This window comes from Argiope bruennichi, chromosome 5 (genome assembly GCF_947563725.1).
Source record: "Argiope bruennichi chromosome 5, qqArgBrue1.1, whole genome shotgun sequence".
Classification (NCBI taxonomy): Eukaryota; Metazoa; Arthropoda; class Arachnida; order Araneae; family Araneidae; genus Argiope; species Argiope bruennichi.
Genome location: NC_079155.1, coordinates 103,301,951 through 103,319,787, shown reverse-complemented (window position 1 = coordinate 103,319,787; position 17,837 = coordinate 103,301,951). Strand labels below are relative to the sequence as shown.

Sequence of the window (17,837 nt, the reverse complement as noted above, 5' to 3'; positions counted from 1 at the left end):
AACGGTACCCAACACATTTTCTTCCATCCTGGGAGTTAAAGTCACTCGTGACATACACTCACTATGTCTGTTACCTCGTAACAATCCATATTTATACAAATTGTGATGCAAATTACTGAACATCCGGCGGTCTGGTGACTGAGGGATTGCAGGTCTGTTGCCTTAAACGCCACCTAGCGCCGAATGAAGGCGTTTCGGACCAAGGGTTGCTGTGCAAATCTGAATCTTTGTGATGTCCCCTATCTCCCCTTAAAGTTTGTTCCAATATTTATGGGACACCCTGTATAGACCTGCATCAAATTTGGAACGAAATTCATCTTTTGCACGCATGCGAATAATCTTTTGCATGCTTCAAAAACGAGATTGTATACAACAAAAATGTATCAACTTAATGAACTTTGGTTTATAGTGTTGACATATGAAGTATAAATTCTTATCAAATTTTGATCCGACTATATGTTTTTCTTTTCGAGTATGAAAGCGCGATAACTTAAATGCAATGATTTAAATAAATGAAATTTAATCAATCTGGAAAAAAAAGGCACTGCAAATATATTTTGATTTTCTGGTGCCTGTATCAGTGATTAATCGTCAAAAAAAAAAAAAAAACCGACAATTATTTTATGTTAAATTCAGCAAAATGTTGGATTCATGCCAAAAGGCGGTCTTTCGTGATTATTGTTCGCCAATGGCGTGCAATTAGGTACTTGTCAGTTGCAACGTTAAGCAAAAAGCGCCAAGAAAATTGTTTGCCGATTTCGCGTTTTCAATCGCATGTGATTATATAACTTGCTACTTGAGTATGTTTTTATATTTTGGCGCTTTTAATTTTTCCTTAGGTGCTTTTTTGGTCGCCGTTAAAACCGAATTGTATCTGCAATTATTACACAAGTGCTAATTATCTTTATTATACTAAAAAGCACATAATTGTCATATATGAAAAAAAAAAAATCTGAGCACTCTCGTCGTGTCCGGCTTTGTCCAAGATCCACAATTTTATTTCAGTGGAGAGGGATAATCCTTAATAGAATGCGTGAAAGTTTTGTGGGGACCACTCCCGCTAATTTAGAGATACGATTGCGTCTTTTTTTTTTTTTTTTTGAATCTACAAACCCATTACTTTTATTTTCCAAAGCTCTCTATGAGATGAAAATGCTATTCCACGATCTTTGAAAGTTTTATATTAAGATATATTCATTCATCAGTAAATGTTCATAAAACTAAGCATTACTCAAAGATTATTTAAAAATAAAAGCTAACTTACTTGTATCATAATGCAAGTAATCATATTTAGACTGCATAGCAAATGCATTTATAATATTACACATGAGCACATAACAAAATATCATTAATTTTTTGTTGTTGTTGTTTCACAAAAAGTTTGTATGAGTCAAAAGAGAATAAAATATGTTCCCTTATTACATGGATTCGCTTTTGAAACCTTTTTTTCAAGTAGATTTTGTGAGTTAATTAAAAAAAAAAATATTTACATTTGAAGAAATTGATTTTTTATGGAGAAAAACAGAACTAAAATCTAATGCCATTCACCTATTCGTAAAATTTTAACTCCCATAATGCCTCTTGTTTATGTCCACAAGATTGGTTTATGTCAAGCCACGTCACGGTAGTGGTGTATGCCAGCTCTTCACGCCGACTTGATTGCTGGTAAAGTCATTATTTGTTGAACAAAATGAATGTTTTTCGATTAGCGGGTGATTTGTCTCACCTTTTGGCCATTATTATTTTGTTGCTCAAAATATGGAAGACGAGATCATGTGCAGGTAAATCAAAAGTTTTTCGTTTATTGTTTGTCCTGACGTGTATTAAGAGATATATTTAAACCGGGCAGCCGGTATCTGTGAATTTCATTTAAAATGGGTACCATTTTCTTTGATAACCGTCAAGATGTTCAGCCTGATTATGCTTAGAAATTATATATTGCAATTACAAAATCTCTTTGCTATTTAAAGTTGAGACTTGATGTTCATTATAATGCAATTTAGGCTTAAGAATGAACGACTGTCTGAGCATTTCGTGTTGTGTATGAATCACCAGTTGCTCGCTGCAGTCGAAAATCCTTCATATTAATGTGGTTTATTAGATTGATTTAGCAAAGATTATAGTAAAAAAATGCTAATATGGTACACAACTACAAATCCATTCAAAATTATGGCATATTGCACCTTTGAAAATAGGCGTGTGTTTGTTGATGCCAAAATTATAACTTTTTTTTTTATATTCTGGTTGTACTTTTGCACTGAATGTTCATAAATATGTAGAGGAACTATCAGTATTAATTTACTTTTGTTTTTAAATATTATGGACAGTGTGTTCTGCTTGCTAAGTTATTAAAAAAGAGCAACTTTCACTTGTAAGTGCTATGTGTAGTTTTCAAATTTTTTCATAATTTCTTAAAATTATGAATAAATAACATTACTTGCATATTCAAAACTGCATATGTAGTATGTGTGTTTAAAGATTAAAAAAAAGAAAAATTATTTTCGTGTTTATAATGTTAAACAAATTAGTTAAATAACTGTTTTTGAAACTTCAGTAATTTTTTTTCAAATTAAAAATTTTCACGATAAAAATATATTAATGAAAAATTGTGTTTCAGGTAGAAAAAAAAAAAAAATAACTATCTTATTTATTTTATGATATATTATCATTTTTCTATTTGATGTTATCTAATGATGTTAAAAATGAAATCTCATTTAATCATTATAATTGTATTTTTTTTTTTATCATATGTATATTTTTGTATGCACAATTTTTTTATTGTATACTGTTAGAATACTGTCCTAAAATATTTTTTGCTCAGAAATTCATTTAAATTTCTTTTTAATAAAAAGTGTCTATTTTGAAATTTAGCCAATTAAAAATATCTAATTTATTCAGTTTATTGAAAAATATCTAACTTAATAATCAAACTTGATGAGTCCATTTTGGATTTATCAAGTTTGATTAACTAGCAACAAGAATGAATTGCTAGTTTACAGTTTCTTCAAAATAATATTTTTAGTAATGAAATTATTTCTAATAAAATGTATGTTCGTGTATACAAAATATATTAATACTGAACAAGAATATACAGAATGATAATTTTAAAAACATTATTTAAAAAAAATTTGAATAGAAATGAGAATTTTTGACTGAATTTCTATTTTCTTTGACTGATATGCAAATGGAATTGTATCTAAAAAATATCCAATGTAGTAAAAAAAAAAAAAAAAACTATTTGTGATAAAAGTTTTAAGTATTATATAATATCATATGCAAAATTATATTACAAATTCTTGAATTTCAAATTCGCGCTTTAAATAATTTATTCCTGAATATATCATGATTATAGTAGAATCAATATTGAGGCATTAATGCTAATACATGGTAGATGACATTATTTGATAATTCATTTCTTTTACATGAAGTAAAATTTTCATTTTATAAGAAAAGTATGCATAATTCTCCCTGTAGTTTAAAAATTTTTAAAAATACAGAATATAAATAGATTAAAAAAAAATATTTTAATATTTTTTAGTGAAGTTTTAGCATGATTTTTACTTACATTATTATATCTCATGGAAGTAAAATTACCAATCTAGCCTTTTATTATATAGAGTATATTGAATAAAGTAAACTGTTTGAACCAGTCTGTTGAAAACTGTGTTTAATTGCTATTGGAGGATCTAAATTCTCTTTTGCTTAAAGTAGCAGTATAATCTTTTTTGATTTTTTTTTAAAGCAAATCTAATTATTCATGTTTCTGTTTAAAAAAAATCTGTTCAGTAAAATTTCTCCTAAATTCATTCTGATTAATGCTGTCTCGTTATATGCAATTTTTTCTTCATATACATAACATTAATATCTTATTTGTGTGGAAGAGAGTGAGAAAAAAAAAAGTTTATTCTTTACTAAGACTTATTACCTTATATTTTAAATTTTCCATTTAATATTTAGGTAGAGTATATAAATAATTCTGCAAAATAAAAGTATAATGAACTTAATAGAGTTTTCTAGGATGTTATATTTTTCAAACCATATTTTATCTCGCTTAATATTATAGATACATTTTAATGCTGTTTAATAACTAATAGATAGCCTATAACTAATAACTTGATATTTGTATATAAATTTTAATGCTGTTTAATAACTAATAGATAGCCTACAACTATTACTTGATATTTCTATATAAATTGCAAATTATTATTTATAAAAATGAAATTTTGATACTAAAATTCATTGTAAATAGATAGTGCTTATTACTGAAAGTCTTTAAAATTCTTCAAATAGATTTTTCTTCATTTTGTAGAATAGTCATTTTTTATGATAAATTAAATTTACTAAGATAATTCTGAGGTGAATTTGCAAACATTTGGTGGTGCATTATATGTATGTGTAGTCATTGTTTGCTCTGTCTACACTAATATCCTTCAAATGTTGTTGATTACTGTGTAATTTTGGTTTGTTTTTGTGTTATCTAACTTTCCCTAGTGGTTTATTTGTTTAATTTTGAATCTTCTTGTATTCGTATGCTCTAAATACAGAAGAATATATTTACATAAATAAAATTTTATGGAAAAAGATATTTAAAAATGGAGCTATTAATTATTCATTTATTATTTTTCAGGCATTTCGGGAAAAAGTCAAATACTTTTTGCCCTGGTATACACCACTCGTTATTTGGATCTCCTCAGCAATTTTATATCTCTTTATAATTCTGTGATGAAAGTTTTCTTCATTGGTGCTTCATGGGCTACATTGTATTTGATGTATGTTAAATTTAAGGCCACTTATGATCGAAATCATGACACCTTCCGCATTGAATTTCTTGTCATCCCAGTTATCATCTTATCTCTTGTTGTGAATCATGATTTCACACCACTTGAGGTAAGTGATATAATGGTTTGAATTTCTGTAAATATACTTTCAAACATTCATATTATAAAAATTTATTATTTATAATTGCTATGATGAGTGAAGAAAACAAAGCTTTTGTAAATAGTATGGAAAATGCTTATGTGTGAAGCTTTCTTATGAAGCAAATTCATTTTTTTTAAGAATACGTTCAATGGTGTATTGGCCACCTCGTACCAAAAACATGAATGTATATTGTTTTCATAAGCGTATATTTATTTCTTTTATAAGGGGTGGTAATATGAAGAATTCTGAAATAATATCTTCTTTGTTTTCGTGAAATTTATTTTGATAGATACTTTAAATATTTTAATTGATGAGGTTTTCTTAAAAATTTTTAGTTCTGGCATTTTGCTTTTTTTGTTTTCTCGCTGTTTATTTTCCTTCCGTCTTTTTTTTGTAAGCGAGTATTCCTAGAAATTCTTTGATAATGATAAAATTCAATTCGAATTGATTTGTAATTTTTTTTGCACTTTCCATTGTTCAGTTAGATCAGAATCATTTACATTTAGAATATAATCTTGATATTGTATAAAAAATCCAAAACATGTATGCTTTACCTTTTGTATTTTCTGGGTGGTTTTTATATTTTCATTGCTCCTTCAAAAATACCAATTTTTAATATATGTTATAAGTTTCAATAAGTTATTTCAAAAATCTTAAATTTCTCTTTATAAATACTCATTTAATAAATAAAATGATTTTTTTATTTATTTTTACCAAAACTCATTGATAGAAACATTTTTCTTTTGAATTTCTAATTTAAGAATTATCTGTTATCATTTCATATCTGAATAGATTGAAGTTCATTTTGGATGTTCAGCAATTGATTAAAGCCTGAAATTATTAAGTTTTGCTCTAAAATAAATAATTTATTTTTCTCTTGATAGATAAGATTTAAAATGAAGAGATAGTCTTGAAAATGAAATACATTTGCTAAATTTCTGACCTATTTGAATGAAAAATCTTCACATATCATTCAGATAGGCTAGGAGGAAAAATTAAAAAATGGACTGGATCTAAAAATCATGTGCTAATTCTGTAAACTCACAGAGTGAAAAATCTTCAGTACTTTTGGGTTTGTATGATAGTAACCAAATATGTAACTTTTGATTATTATAATTCAGTTCATAATCACACCTATAAGCTTATCACCTGGTACAACAGTTAGCTGAAAATTAAAGCAGTTGATTAATTATTAATGTCTTATTATAAGTTGTGGTATGAATACAATGTTTGGTCAGTTGATAATTTATTCATGTTAGTTAGTAAACATTGCTCTCTGAAAACGTTCTTTGCATGAATAAGAGTTAATTAGACATGTGCAGATCTAAATAATATTGGTCAATTTCATGTTGTTTATTTCTTGATATATTTTTGTAAGAGCCACTGAAAATATGTAAAAGAAAACAAGCAAATTGTATTTTTGATATCTTATTTTGAAACTTAATAAAAAAAAATGTGGTATAATTTTTATTTACTTTAAGAGATAAATCTTTTTTAAAAAATGAAATATATAAATTGAAAAGCCTGGCATAAAACCATTTTTCTAAGTTATTATTTTTAAATTACCATTTTCATTAATTAATTTGAAATGCCTGATTTTATTTTATATTCAGATCTTATGGACCTTCTCCATCTACTTGGAATCTGTTGCTATTCTGCCTCAGCTGTTCATGGTTTCCAAGACTGGTGAAGCTGAAACCATCACTTCCCATTATCTGTTCTGCCTGGGTTCATACAGAGCTCTGTACATCTTGAATTGGGTGTACCGTTACTATTCAGAGGGCTTCTACGATTTAATTGCCATCATTGCTGGAATTGTACAAACTGTTCTGTATTGCGACTTTTTCTATTTATACATTACCAAAGGTTAGTACATTTTTTTAGAAAAAATTGTCATTATTCGTTTGTTTATAACTTAAGTTGCAAAAAACTTTTCCTTTTTTTAACATGTTTCTTATTATTATTGCTTCACTATATTTTGGAACTTTTTAATGTTATTTTATATGCATTTAAAAAAAAAAAATCAGTAAAGTGAATTACAAAAACAATGTTTATAAACTTATTTAAAATAGAAAATTGTATATATTTCCTACTATTGCACAACATTCTACCATTTGTTAAACCTGAAAATGATGGTAATTCGTGACGATAATAAATGGAACATTTTTGAATTGGTTGTAGAGTTGGCTTTGGGAATGGAGCAAAGTACATTGTTCCACAGACACAACAAAAAAAATCAATTTTATAAGCTGGATTGATACATATTAGATTAGAAAGGGAGTTTATTGGCATGGTTGTTATATCCTCATATGGTTATGGTTTAGAATTATTAGATTTATCTGAAATTAGTCCTTGTATTAGATGTTAATAACTGAAATGAAATAATAAGACAAAGAGAATTTTATTGGATTAACTTTTTATATTGTAGTGGAACATCACAATATATAATGGAACTACATATTTTTTTGTAAATTAATTTCAGATAAATTCAAATTTGCTCTAATTTTATTTTCTCACTTATTTTATTTCTTATATTTGATAAGTACAAGTTTCTTCTCTTGAATTTGCCAAGCTCTGGAAAATAGCTTGATAAATCTTAGTTAGTATTGTAAATATGCTATATATTATCGAGCTTACAGTTTATTATAACATATGCATCTTTGTTGGTAAAGCACAGAAAACTTTGAAGTTTTCTATTAAGGAAAGAGTATAAATATACCAAAGAGCTTAAAAAAAAATCATTGAAGATAATATTTTGAATTCTATCAAAAATAAAATGTTTGTAAAATTTATATTTAAAATTTTCTTCTTATTTGAACATCAGTTTCTTGTAGACAGATGTTTTGACTGGAGTGATTATATTATTTTAAAACAAAATGTGATATGATGTATTTTAACTTGGGATCAGAGAGCCAATAAAATTAAAATAAAAAAAAAAAGAACCAAATAAACTTTTTTGATACTCTTGTTATTGAAAGTCTCCAGAGGATATACAGATTCTTTGGTGATAATCTAAATATTGTTGCTTTGAAAAGTGAATGATGTAAATGTTTAATAATATGACAAAAAAAAATCTTACTAGTTAAAACATGTGTAATAAGTAACCAGAAGGGATTTTTTTTTTAGTTATATAACATCCAGTTTTACTTGTCTTTCGTGAGTTTATTTTCACAAATTGCAATAAACCAAAGATACTTCTAAAATAATGAAGAACAGGAAATATGTATTGTTAAAAATACTTTTAAAGTGCACAATGTTTTTAATTTTTAAAGAAATAATGCTGGTAAATAAATCAAAATTGAAAAGAAAAGGGAGGGGGTGACAAGTAAAATAACAAGCATATATCTTGACTAATTTTTCTGCTTCATTATGTTATAATACAATTTATTTAGTGATATAAATTGCATTATAGTATTTTTAATGTAAATTTTTTAGAACAGAGTTGTAGCTGTTGAAGAAAGGGGATCAGTTATTTTTAAAAGTAAAAAACCTGGGGTTGGAGGATGAAAAATTGAGGTTTTTACACTTTCTGTTACTGATCGAGTCATAAATAAATAAAATGTTCATTTATTTGTTTTGTAATTTGTACATTTTATCTTATTAAAAGTTTAAAAAGAAAAAAAATTGATACAAATAATGGATTTAGATGATGTGAAGAATAAATAGACATATTTTGTTACTTTTTCTTATTATACTAAGAAAATATATTAAAATGAAATTGGTAACATATATTGTAAATTAAATGGCATGTTTTTCTTTGAAACAGAGAATTTGCACAATTTTTATAACTATTTTTTTATTTGAAAAAACATTTTTTTTTCAAGAATGTTATTATTTTAAAATTATATGTTTATATATTTTATTCACCATTAGCTATAGTTGCTAAATAAAATTTTATATAATTTTAAATGTTGACAACTTTTATTAAACAATTATGTAAACAAAATTAATCAACTATTTATAATATTAGTATTTTAATTGTAATATTCACTTTTATATGCATATATCTGCATTTAATTGTTTGCAATTCTTTCTTTTAAAAAAATGAAAATCATACTTTAATAAAAATTCACTTCTTGTTACCCCCTTGAAATATTCATATTTTCTCGATACATTTTATGGAGTTTTAAAATGAAGGCATTACATTTTATAAATATTTATGAATAAATAATTTTTTTTTTCCCTTCATTTCAGTCATTAAAGGCAAGGCTCTAAAATTGCCAGCATAAGCTAACCATCATGTACTGTTGTGCACATGTCTCATCAGGAAGTAGGCGATGGCATTTGAGGACTTTACATTCATGAACTGAGAACTTTTACATGATTTTGGAATGTCTTCACAACAGTGGTTTACGTGCTGTAGCAATTTTTGTAAGTCCAAAAATTCAGCTCATGGCTGTGACCTGGTTCAAGGTCTTTCTCATTGATTTGGTAACTTTTCCCATTTATTCCACGGAAGAAAAATGTATGTAATATTTATTTTTCTGACATTTGTTTTCTTTATCATGGTTGCTTTTGGGAGAAATTTTATTGCAGTAATAATAAAGGAAGTTACCAACAACTAGCCTTGAACCAAGTCTAGGTCTAAATAAATTCAGCTGGTCTGTCTGCTTCATTTTATTTTCTTTGTGTGTATAATTACAGTTTATAAAATTAAATAGCTTATGAAATGCAATTTAAAAGGTTTAAATCTGATAAATTATTAATATGTATCATTTTTAAGCCACCTGATTTTGCAAACAAAATATTACTTAAGTTTTGCCTCATATTATTTTGTGTTTTATGATTATAAGATTTAGTACATTAAACACATACTAACATGATGCGTTATGTGTAATTTCTTTATGAAGCAAATAACATAAATTACAAATTTTTTATTTTTATTTTGAATTACTTTTTTTTTCCTATTTGTCCAAATACTATCCTGCATGAAAAAATTAAAATCGAAAACACATGATATGGGCATAGGTTTGGTGTGTAATATATATATATGTGTGGTTATATCACTGCAAAATATGGTTAAGTTTTTAATACCAAGATGTGAAAAATCTTTGTTGCAAGTTGGATTCTACTGTACTTTTTAATAAGATTTTTTTTAATGTTGAATTACATGAATTTTTTTGAAATTTGTATGGTTTGAATTAAGGCTTTGTATTTTTGTTCTCCCGTTAATAGAGATATGCAGAATGTGAATCCTAGTCTGCAGATATACGATTACTTTGTTGTATGAATTCATTTCCTTTGCAATAAAAAATCTCTTTATTATTCACATCTAGAATTTGTGATTATTTTAATTACATGACATATTTTTACTAATTATTTTCTCTATATTTCTCCTTTTTATATTTCTCGTGTAAAGGCAAACAAATGGGATGGCATTTCAAAACTCATTGATATACAAGATATACTAAAGTTTTATACAAGTGTATGAATACAGTTTATTTTTACACCTAATTTCATTGCTTTTTTCTGTTGGTATGATCGGAGATGGTCCAAATCAAAATTGGCTTCATCTGATATTTTTAGATGTAGAGATATTTTAATTAACCATGTGTCACAAAAGAAGAAAGAACTTTGTTGTTGTTGTTTAGCTATTCTTTCTTTCCTTTTTTTTGTTTGGTTTTTGTAATCGTTTGCAACTATACAAGTCTATACATTCTCTTTCTAATCTATTATACAGTGCATGAATAAATTGTTCACTAAATAACAAAATTAAATTGTAAAGTTATTTTATAAACTATTCATATTGATATATTCTTAAGTTCAAGAAATTTCATTTTTATGAATTGGAAATAGGAAACTTGTTTATATACAGACAAAATAGCACCATGCACTTAAAAAGCAATTACATTGTTTATTATAATGTTTATATAATTGTTCAATGAATATAATAAACTTACACCAGCAGAATAATCAATTAAAAGATGGTTTTAAACAGTTATGAATGACCGGACATGTTTTGCATCAAGAAGATGTATGTATTGTTTTCATGATGAAACATTCCCAGATTGGTGGATTGATAGAGATTAACCTTTTTCATGAACCTTCACATTCTTCCAATATATCATACCACTCAAATTTCTTTTTCTAGAAACATTTGAAGAATCAAAGTTACAGCCCAGAGGTTTATTGCATTGGAAAACTTAGAAATTCAAATCACCACAGATACAATCACTATGATTCTGCAAATGCTTAACAACATCTAGAGAAAAAAACAATAACAGTTACTATTCTCGAAGCAAGTAATGGTAGACATTAATACAGGATTTTTAAAATTGCTCAGCAAAATTCATTAAGTTTGTTTTGTCCCACTTTCATTTTGTATTTATAAAAAGGTTATAAAATATATAGAATTCAGTATAGTTGTATTCATAGTACTGTAATAATTTTTAACCATTAGAAGTAGGTACATAGTTTCATTTAGAAAAATGCATTAAATCACAAAAGATTTATATTTCAGTCAATAAATTAATCTTGTTAATATGGATGATTATAAATAATTTCAATTGTACAATATATTAGATACACTATTTTAGATATACTAATATTTTATATACACTAATGTTCCGTTTAGAACATAAGTGTATCTAAAATATTTTATTGCATGTGAATAACAGAACATGGAGATTACATTAAAATTTGAATTTGCTATCTTTTTACAAAAATATATTTTATGATTGAAATTGCATGCAATGCAGCACACAGACTCCACCCCTGTTTGATCCACATGTCCATCAACAATGGTTAAGAAATTAGCTATTGGGGCCTAATTGGAATGGATACCTTGTACATCTCCTAGTTTTCATCTTCTCCTAGCATTTCAAACATAGTATTGCTGCTAAAGATAATTTAAAAAAAAAGCACATTGTTATCACTACCAAATTAATATTTTTAAATTCAATTTATCTGATGAAGTTCTTGATTTTGATGTAAGTGATTTGAGCATTAAATAGTATGTTACAATTAATTAATGAACTAATTATGCAATGGACAAGATTTAAAAATCTGATCTAGGTTCAGAAATTAAGTCAATTGTACGACTTATTTACGACTATTGGATTTTTTTTTTTTTTTTTTTTTTTTAAATTACCGAACAAAAATACAAGAAAGCAAATGGAATTTTCTTTTAAATCTGTTTCTAAAACAACATTTTTCAATTTTATGCATTTTTGATTTTGTTCAAGAACTTCCACTGATTTTATTTGGAAATGAATGGACAGACTCAATAAAACTTGTTGAAGTCAGTTTCCTTTATTAGCTATTTTATTGGTTAATTCAATCGATGGGTGGACAACACATAGAAAAGTTCAAAACAACACATGAAGTTCTTTTGGATCATCCTTAGAAGAAAATCGCCATTCCTCTTTGTCAAGTGAAAATGATGTTAACGTCTGTCACAAGCTTTGTCCAGAAGAATTTTTTGAGCTCTTAAAAGATGCATAGATGTAATTAATGGTATCGAGAAGTTGAGAGGAGGTTACTTAATCAAGTGCCATCCTATAATACATATTACTATTATTGTCTTTATATAATGATGTAAGTCAATGTATATTTATACTATGTTATAAAAGACCCCCCTCCCAGGTGAAAAGATATATCTCTTATTATTTGGAACCTAATATATGTTTGAATATGCTGTGTGTGTTGCGGTCTTCTATCTCCTGTTTATGTGAAATCATTAATGCAAGAAATACTTCTCTGTCAACTTTCACTTCTCAACTAACTTCTCAACTGTCACTACAATCAAGCATTATATCAAATGACCTTATATCTGCAAAGCATTATATCTGCTTTTTTCTTAACTCGCTTGTAAATTGTACTCAATACTAAAAGTGTTGTCATAATATAAAAAATAAAAAGACAAATATGCTGAATTGATAAAATATGAAACAACAAAGAAGTACGAATTGGGAATTTCCTTATGCATATTTTTGTTTGTGGGTGACCAAAACTTTATTCCAAAGAGTTTTTGTTATCGAAATTTCATTTATTTCAATCCTTGCATTTTTGAGTTATTACGTTTACATGGATGTGGAAATAGCGACCGACAGCCGGTCAATCCTTTAACAGATTTAAAGGAAAATTTGTTAAGAATTTGCATTTACATGCTAATTTTGTGTACCAAATTTTATTTACTTTACGTTTTGCAGTTGTCATGTTCATTTGTACTCAGAGAGACAGACAGAATGGGTTGATAAAAATATACAAATGTAGAAAAAAATGATAGGAAATACAAATGTGATGTAAAGTCTATATACCAGATTTTATCAGTATAGCTCAAACTGTTTTCAGTTATCGTGTTCACATATAGACACATGTGGTCTGGGCGTCCCGGTTTGGGCATGGTTGTTCTTCCTGTTCTATCTGTGAGATGTGCCCTCCTGTAAAAAGTGTTTGTGAAAGTGATGCGTGAATACTCAAGTCGTACTTTAGGCCCAAGTTGGCTCTACGATAAAAACAAGAGGCGCTCCCCCCTTAGGCTTAAATCGGCTGTCTTTGAACAGCGGGCTTGTCCGTGGCAAGTGCCATAAGAAACAACAACATATAGACATATTTCCAAAAAGTGTTTTTGAACCCAGCAAAGTCTAAAACATAAAGATTCTCGAAGGATCTAAAGTTCGAATTTTTCGACGATTACGATTTTCTTATATATGAAGCACACTAGAAAGTAAACCTGCATGGAAGGATTGATTGTTTACATAAAAAAAATCTATCAATCAGTTTCACAGATATATGTTGATGCGGTGTAGCGTCAAGTCACCAGGATGTTAGTTGTAGGCAGTCATCTTGGATTTTTTTTCATTGTAAGTTTTAATTTCTTTATTAACATCATTATCACTTTTATCTAATTTCTCGACGAATCTTATGAAAGCCTTTAACGATCATCAGTAATGTGAACAAATCGCGGCGTACTTGTTTGTCTTGCAGGTTCTTTTTCTAATTCCTTGATATGAGCAGCTGCCCAGACAGGAGACGTATATGAGATAAGAGGCCTTAACATGATTTTGCAACAGAGCATTGTCTGGAATTTGTTCCTTGATTTGCTCCTTAATTCTCTAGCTGCTTAGTTATCCCGCGATTTCCGCGGGTTGGCAATCCATCCGTTTTCTATTGCATCCCGTGTTTTTCATATTTAGAGTGTTTTTATGCTTACAGATTTTTATTATGTCATACTATTATCGTGTAACATATAGTATCAGTTCGCTTTGTTTGAAAAATATTTGAACTTATTTGCAAACAATGCATCTAAATAGTAATTTTTAAAAATTACGCAGTCAGAAGGTTAAGAATGGCATTAAAAAGAAATATGTTCATTTGAAATAGTTTTAAATACTCCGATTTGGAATTTTTTGATTGATTTTTGGAAATTTTTTTGATCGATATTTGTTAAGATTAATATAACTTCGAAGGAATAAAGAGTTGCGTCGTCAAATTTCAAAGTCCGATGGATGTTTTGGAAAGTTTTATTTACAGTAAATCTAGCATATATGAAAAAAAAAAAAAAAGCAAATAGTGATCAAATGAAGATCACTCATGTTTATTAACTTTACACAGTATTCTACAACAGCCAGTAGGGATTTCTAATTAGCATATAGATATTGCTAATAAAGGAAACAATTAACTTTAATCAGTTATTAGCGATCAGTCAGTTGGTTCTCTGCAATTATTAGTTCCGAAAAAGTTCTATTATATCTTTTATTCGTAGCTTAGTCTTTCTTATCAAAGTATTTTTAAGCTTCAAAATTTGAAAACATATAACTTTAGAAGCTTTTCAACATTTCATTCATGAACTACATATAATTAAAATATAGAATTTTAGAATGTTTACATCATCCTATTCATTAACATATAATTAAAGCATATAATTTTATAAGCTTTACTATTCATTAGCAACATATAATTAAAACACATAATTTTAGAAGCTTTACATCATTCTGTTCATCGTACTCTGCATCCTCCTACTTTTCTGTTCGAACTTTAATTTGAAATTCAATTATTCTTGTGCTTCATAAAACAAATTATAAGGATGGAAAGTGAAATCATTCAGTACTGAAGATTTGTGTGTATTGCAGAATATACTTTTTGATTGCAGGTTCTCAGAGAATTATTCAATAAAGATTTCCATGATTCAATAAAAAACAATGCACTACTATAATGATGTCATAAGCAGAGGCGGTGGTAGAAGGGGGGCAATTGCCCCCCTGTCGGCAGCCTCTTGCCCCCCCCCCCCGTCGGCGAGAAAGTGAGTTTCGTCGGCAAAAGTACTCACCATTTCAGGATGTTTGTAGAGAGCATTATCGAATATGATTATTTACAATCCACCTTTAAGTTAATACAGTACACTCCCGATTATCTGCGGAATTGGGTGGCGCGGCCGCCGCGGGTAACAAAAATCACGGATAATCCGAAAAAAGCTAAAAACGGGTATAGCAAAAGAGAAAACAGTAAGACTAAACTTTGAAAAATCGTTTTATGTACAATAAAACGTAAAATAAACAGCAGGAAATGTTTAACTAACGCTTGATATTTTAGTATATCACTCAAAACTAATCTAAAATTCATTTTGTTAATGAAAACAGAAAAGTGCTTTGTACTTACGAGAGGCGTCAAGGATACACAGAAAAATTAATACATATGTACTGTTTTAATACTGTAATGTATTATGTAATTACAAAAGCATAACTGTAAAACTACACCTTTTTGAAGAAATCAGTCATTTTTGTTTGCTTCTTGCTTTGGAAGCATTTTCTCTTTGCCTGGAAGCAAAATAAAACAGGCGCGGATAAACCGCCCGCGGATAATCGGGAGTCTACTGTATATTGTTAACAGTCGAAATATCTAAATAATGGTTAAAGTGTTTTGGCTATATTTGGCAAAATAATCGATAGGGCAGTAGGTCAGTAATATGCCATATTTTGCGGACAATTTTTGATATTTGAACAGAATTGAATGCAATGGATGGCGAAGACGTTATGTTCGTAGATTATCAGACATCTGATTCAAATGTCTTTCATTAAGCTTATCATTTGTACTACTTTTGGCAATATAACCGACAAGGTAACAAGTGAATAAGATATCGACAAGTTGATATTCTCATTTTGCTAGCAATTTTTGATCGGTCGACTATGAATTCAATGCGGTGAATGCCGAAGATGTTAAATCTGCAGATTTTCAGACATTTCATTGAAATGTCATTCACTTAGCTTATAATTTGCGTTAGATTTGGCAATATATCCGATAAGTGAATAAGATTCCACATTCTGCCGATCACTTTTGGGTGCCAACTATGAACTAAATGTGATGAATATCGAATATATCCACAGATTTTCAGGCATTTGATTCAAATGTCGTTCATCAGTCTTTTAATTTGCACTACTTTCGGCAATATAACCGACAAGACGGCATGTGTATAAAACATAAGACATGTCGCAATTTGTCAAAAAATTTTGATCAGTCGACTAAGAATTCAATGCGAAGGGATGTCGACGAGTCCAAATTCTCAGTCATTTTATTTAAATGCCATAATTTTCATTCAGCATATAATTTATACATTTAGCAGAATAATCAATTATCTAGCAAATGAATAAGACGTCACATTTTTTCCACCTAATCTTTGTCATTCGGTTAAGATTTTATCATAATTTACGGGAAAAAATTGTTTTCATCCGGCACTTCGATTACTTGTCAGTGGAATTAATAGAGAAGTTGGTGCTTTTATATTATTCATGAATAGGACGATGGAGTTGTTTTCTATAATTCAAATCCAAGTTCTAAAATTAATCGTCATCTTATTCATATAATTGTTACTTAATCGCTAAAGAATTGATAAATTTATTTTATTCATTTCACTATGGGAATTTTCTGACTAAAATCTAGTTAATAATTAAATTAAATTTAATTAAACACTCTTTTCTTTTGGCATTCTTGTGCATATGCGTGCTAATGAGAATTCATTATAAATCATGGAGTAAATAAATTGTATAATTGTAAATTAAGTTTATTTAACAGTAAAATATCTGTTTTCTTTTGTAAACTAATTTATCGTTGTACAATTATTACCCTAAAGAAATATTACCGACTGCAGTTGACGACAAAAAAAATTTGTGCTATGCTAGCTTTTTAGCTACACTAAAAGAGTTTATCCAAGTATGCACTAAATTTCTTAAATAAATTACTACCTAAATTCTTCAGATTCTTCATTCAATATTATATATAATCGGGGAACGTATCGTTTATATATACTTTTCTTTCAATTACTATTCCTGGCCAAAACTATATAATTTCAGATGCTTCTAAATTTTTAATAGACTTTGAATAAAGATATTTTGATAAAAAGATGATTAAAATAGTTTTTCATAGAATATTCATAAATAACACATTAACCCCTTGACATACGAATTTAATTAACTTCCTAATTAGATGGCAAATCCTATTTGGGACAATTATTGTTATTTTAATCCCTAGAATAATATAAGGGCATTTGAGGTAATGATGTGTTTTCAAGTGATTTTTGCATTTTAAATTACTTAATACTTTGACTTAATTGTAGATTTAAAAGTCGGTTTTTGGGAAAACATCGAATATTTTTTATTTATTATTTTGGATTTCTAAAAAAATTTCTTTTATAAAACTTTTTGTTTCAACGATAATTTTATATAGCTTTTGATATAAGATAGCAAGAGTATGCATTTGTTCATTTGACATGATACGTCATCCCGGTGCAATCTGTATTTATATACTACAATCTAGAATGGAATATGACTATATTTTTCTTAAAATTAGATCTCAGAGAAATTAAATCTCAAGAGTCTCATAAAGAAAAAGGCTCAAATATTGACAATTTTTTGATGGTGAGTAAAAGAAACTGAGAATATTTTTTTACAAATTCCTTTGTAAAATTTTAACAATGAAAGAAA

General features: G+C 27.8%; 1 protein-coding gene across 1 annotated transcript; it reads left to right on the top strand.

Annotated features, from left to right (window-relative positions):
- Positions 1-1,590: 1,590 nt before the first annotated feature.
- On the top strand, positions 1,591-9,384 carry LOC129969473 (ER lumen protein-retaining receptor 2-like). Its single transcript, XM_056084057.1, has 4 exons — positions 1,591-1,781; positions 4,628-4,887; positions 6,534-6,786; positions 9,115-9,384. The coding sequence occupies exons 1-4, from the start codon at positions 1,691-1,693 to the stop codon at positions 9,147-9,149; spliced, it is 639 nt and encodes a 212-aa protein (XP_055940032.1). The 5' UTR covers positions 1,591-1,690; the 3' UTR covers positions 9,150-9,384.
- The last annotated feature ends 8,453 nt before the right edge of the window (positions 9,385-17,837 follow it).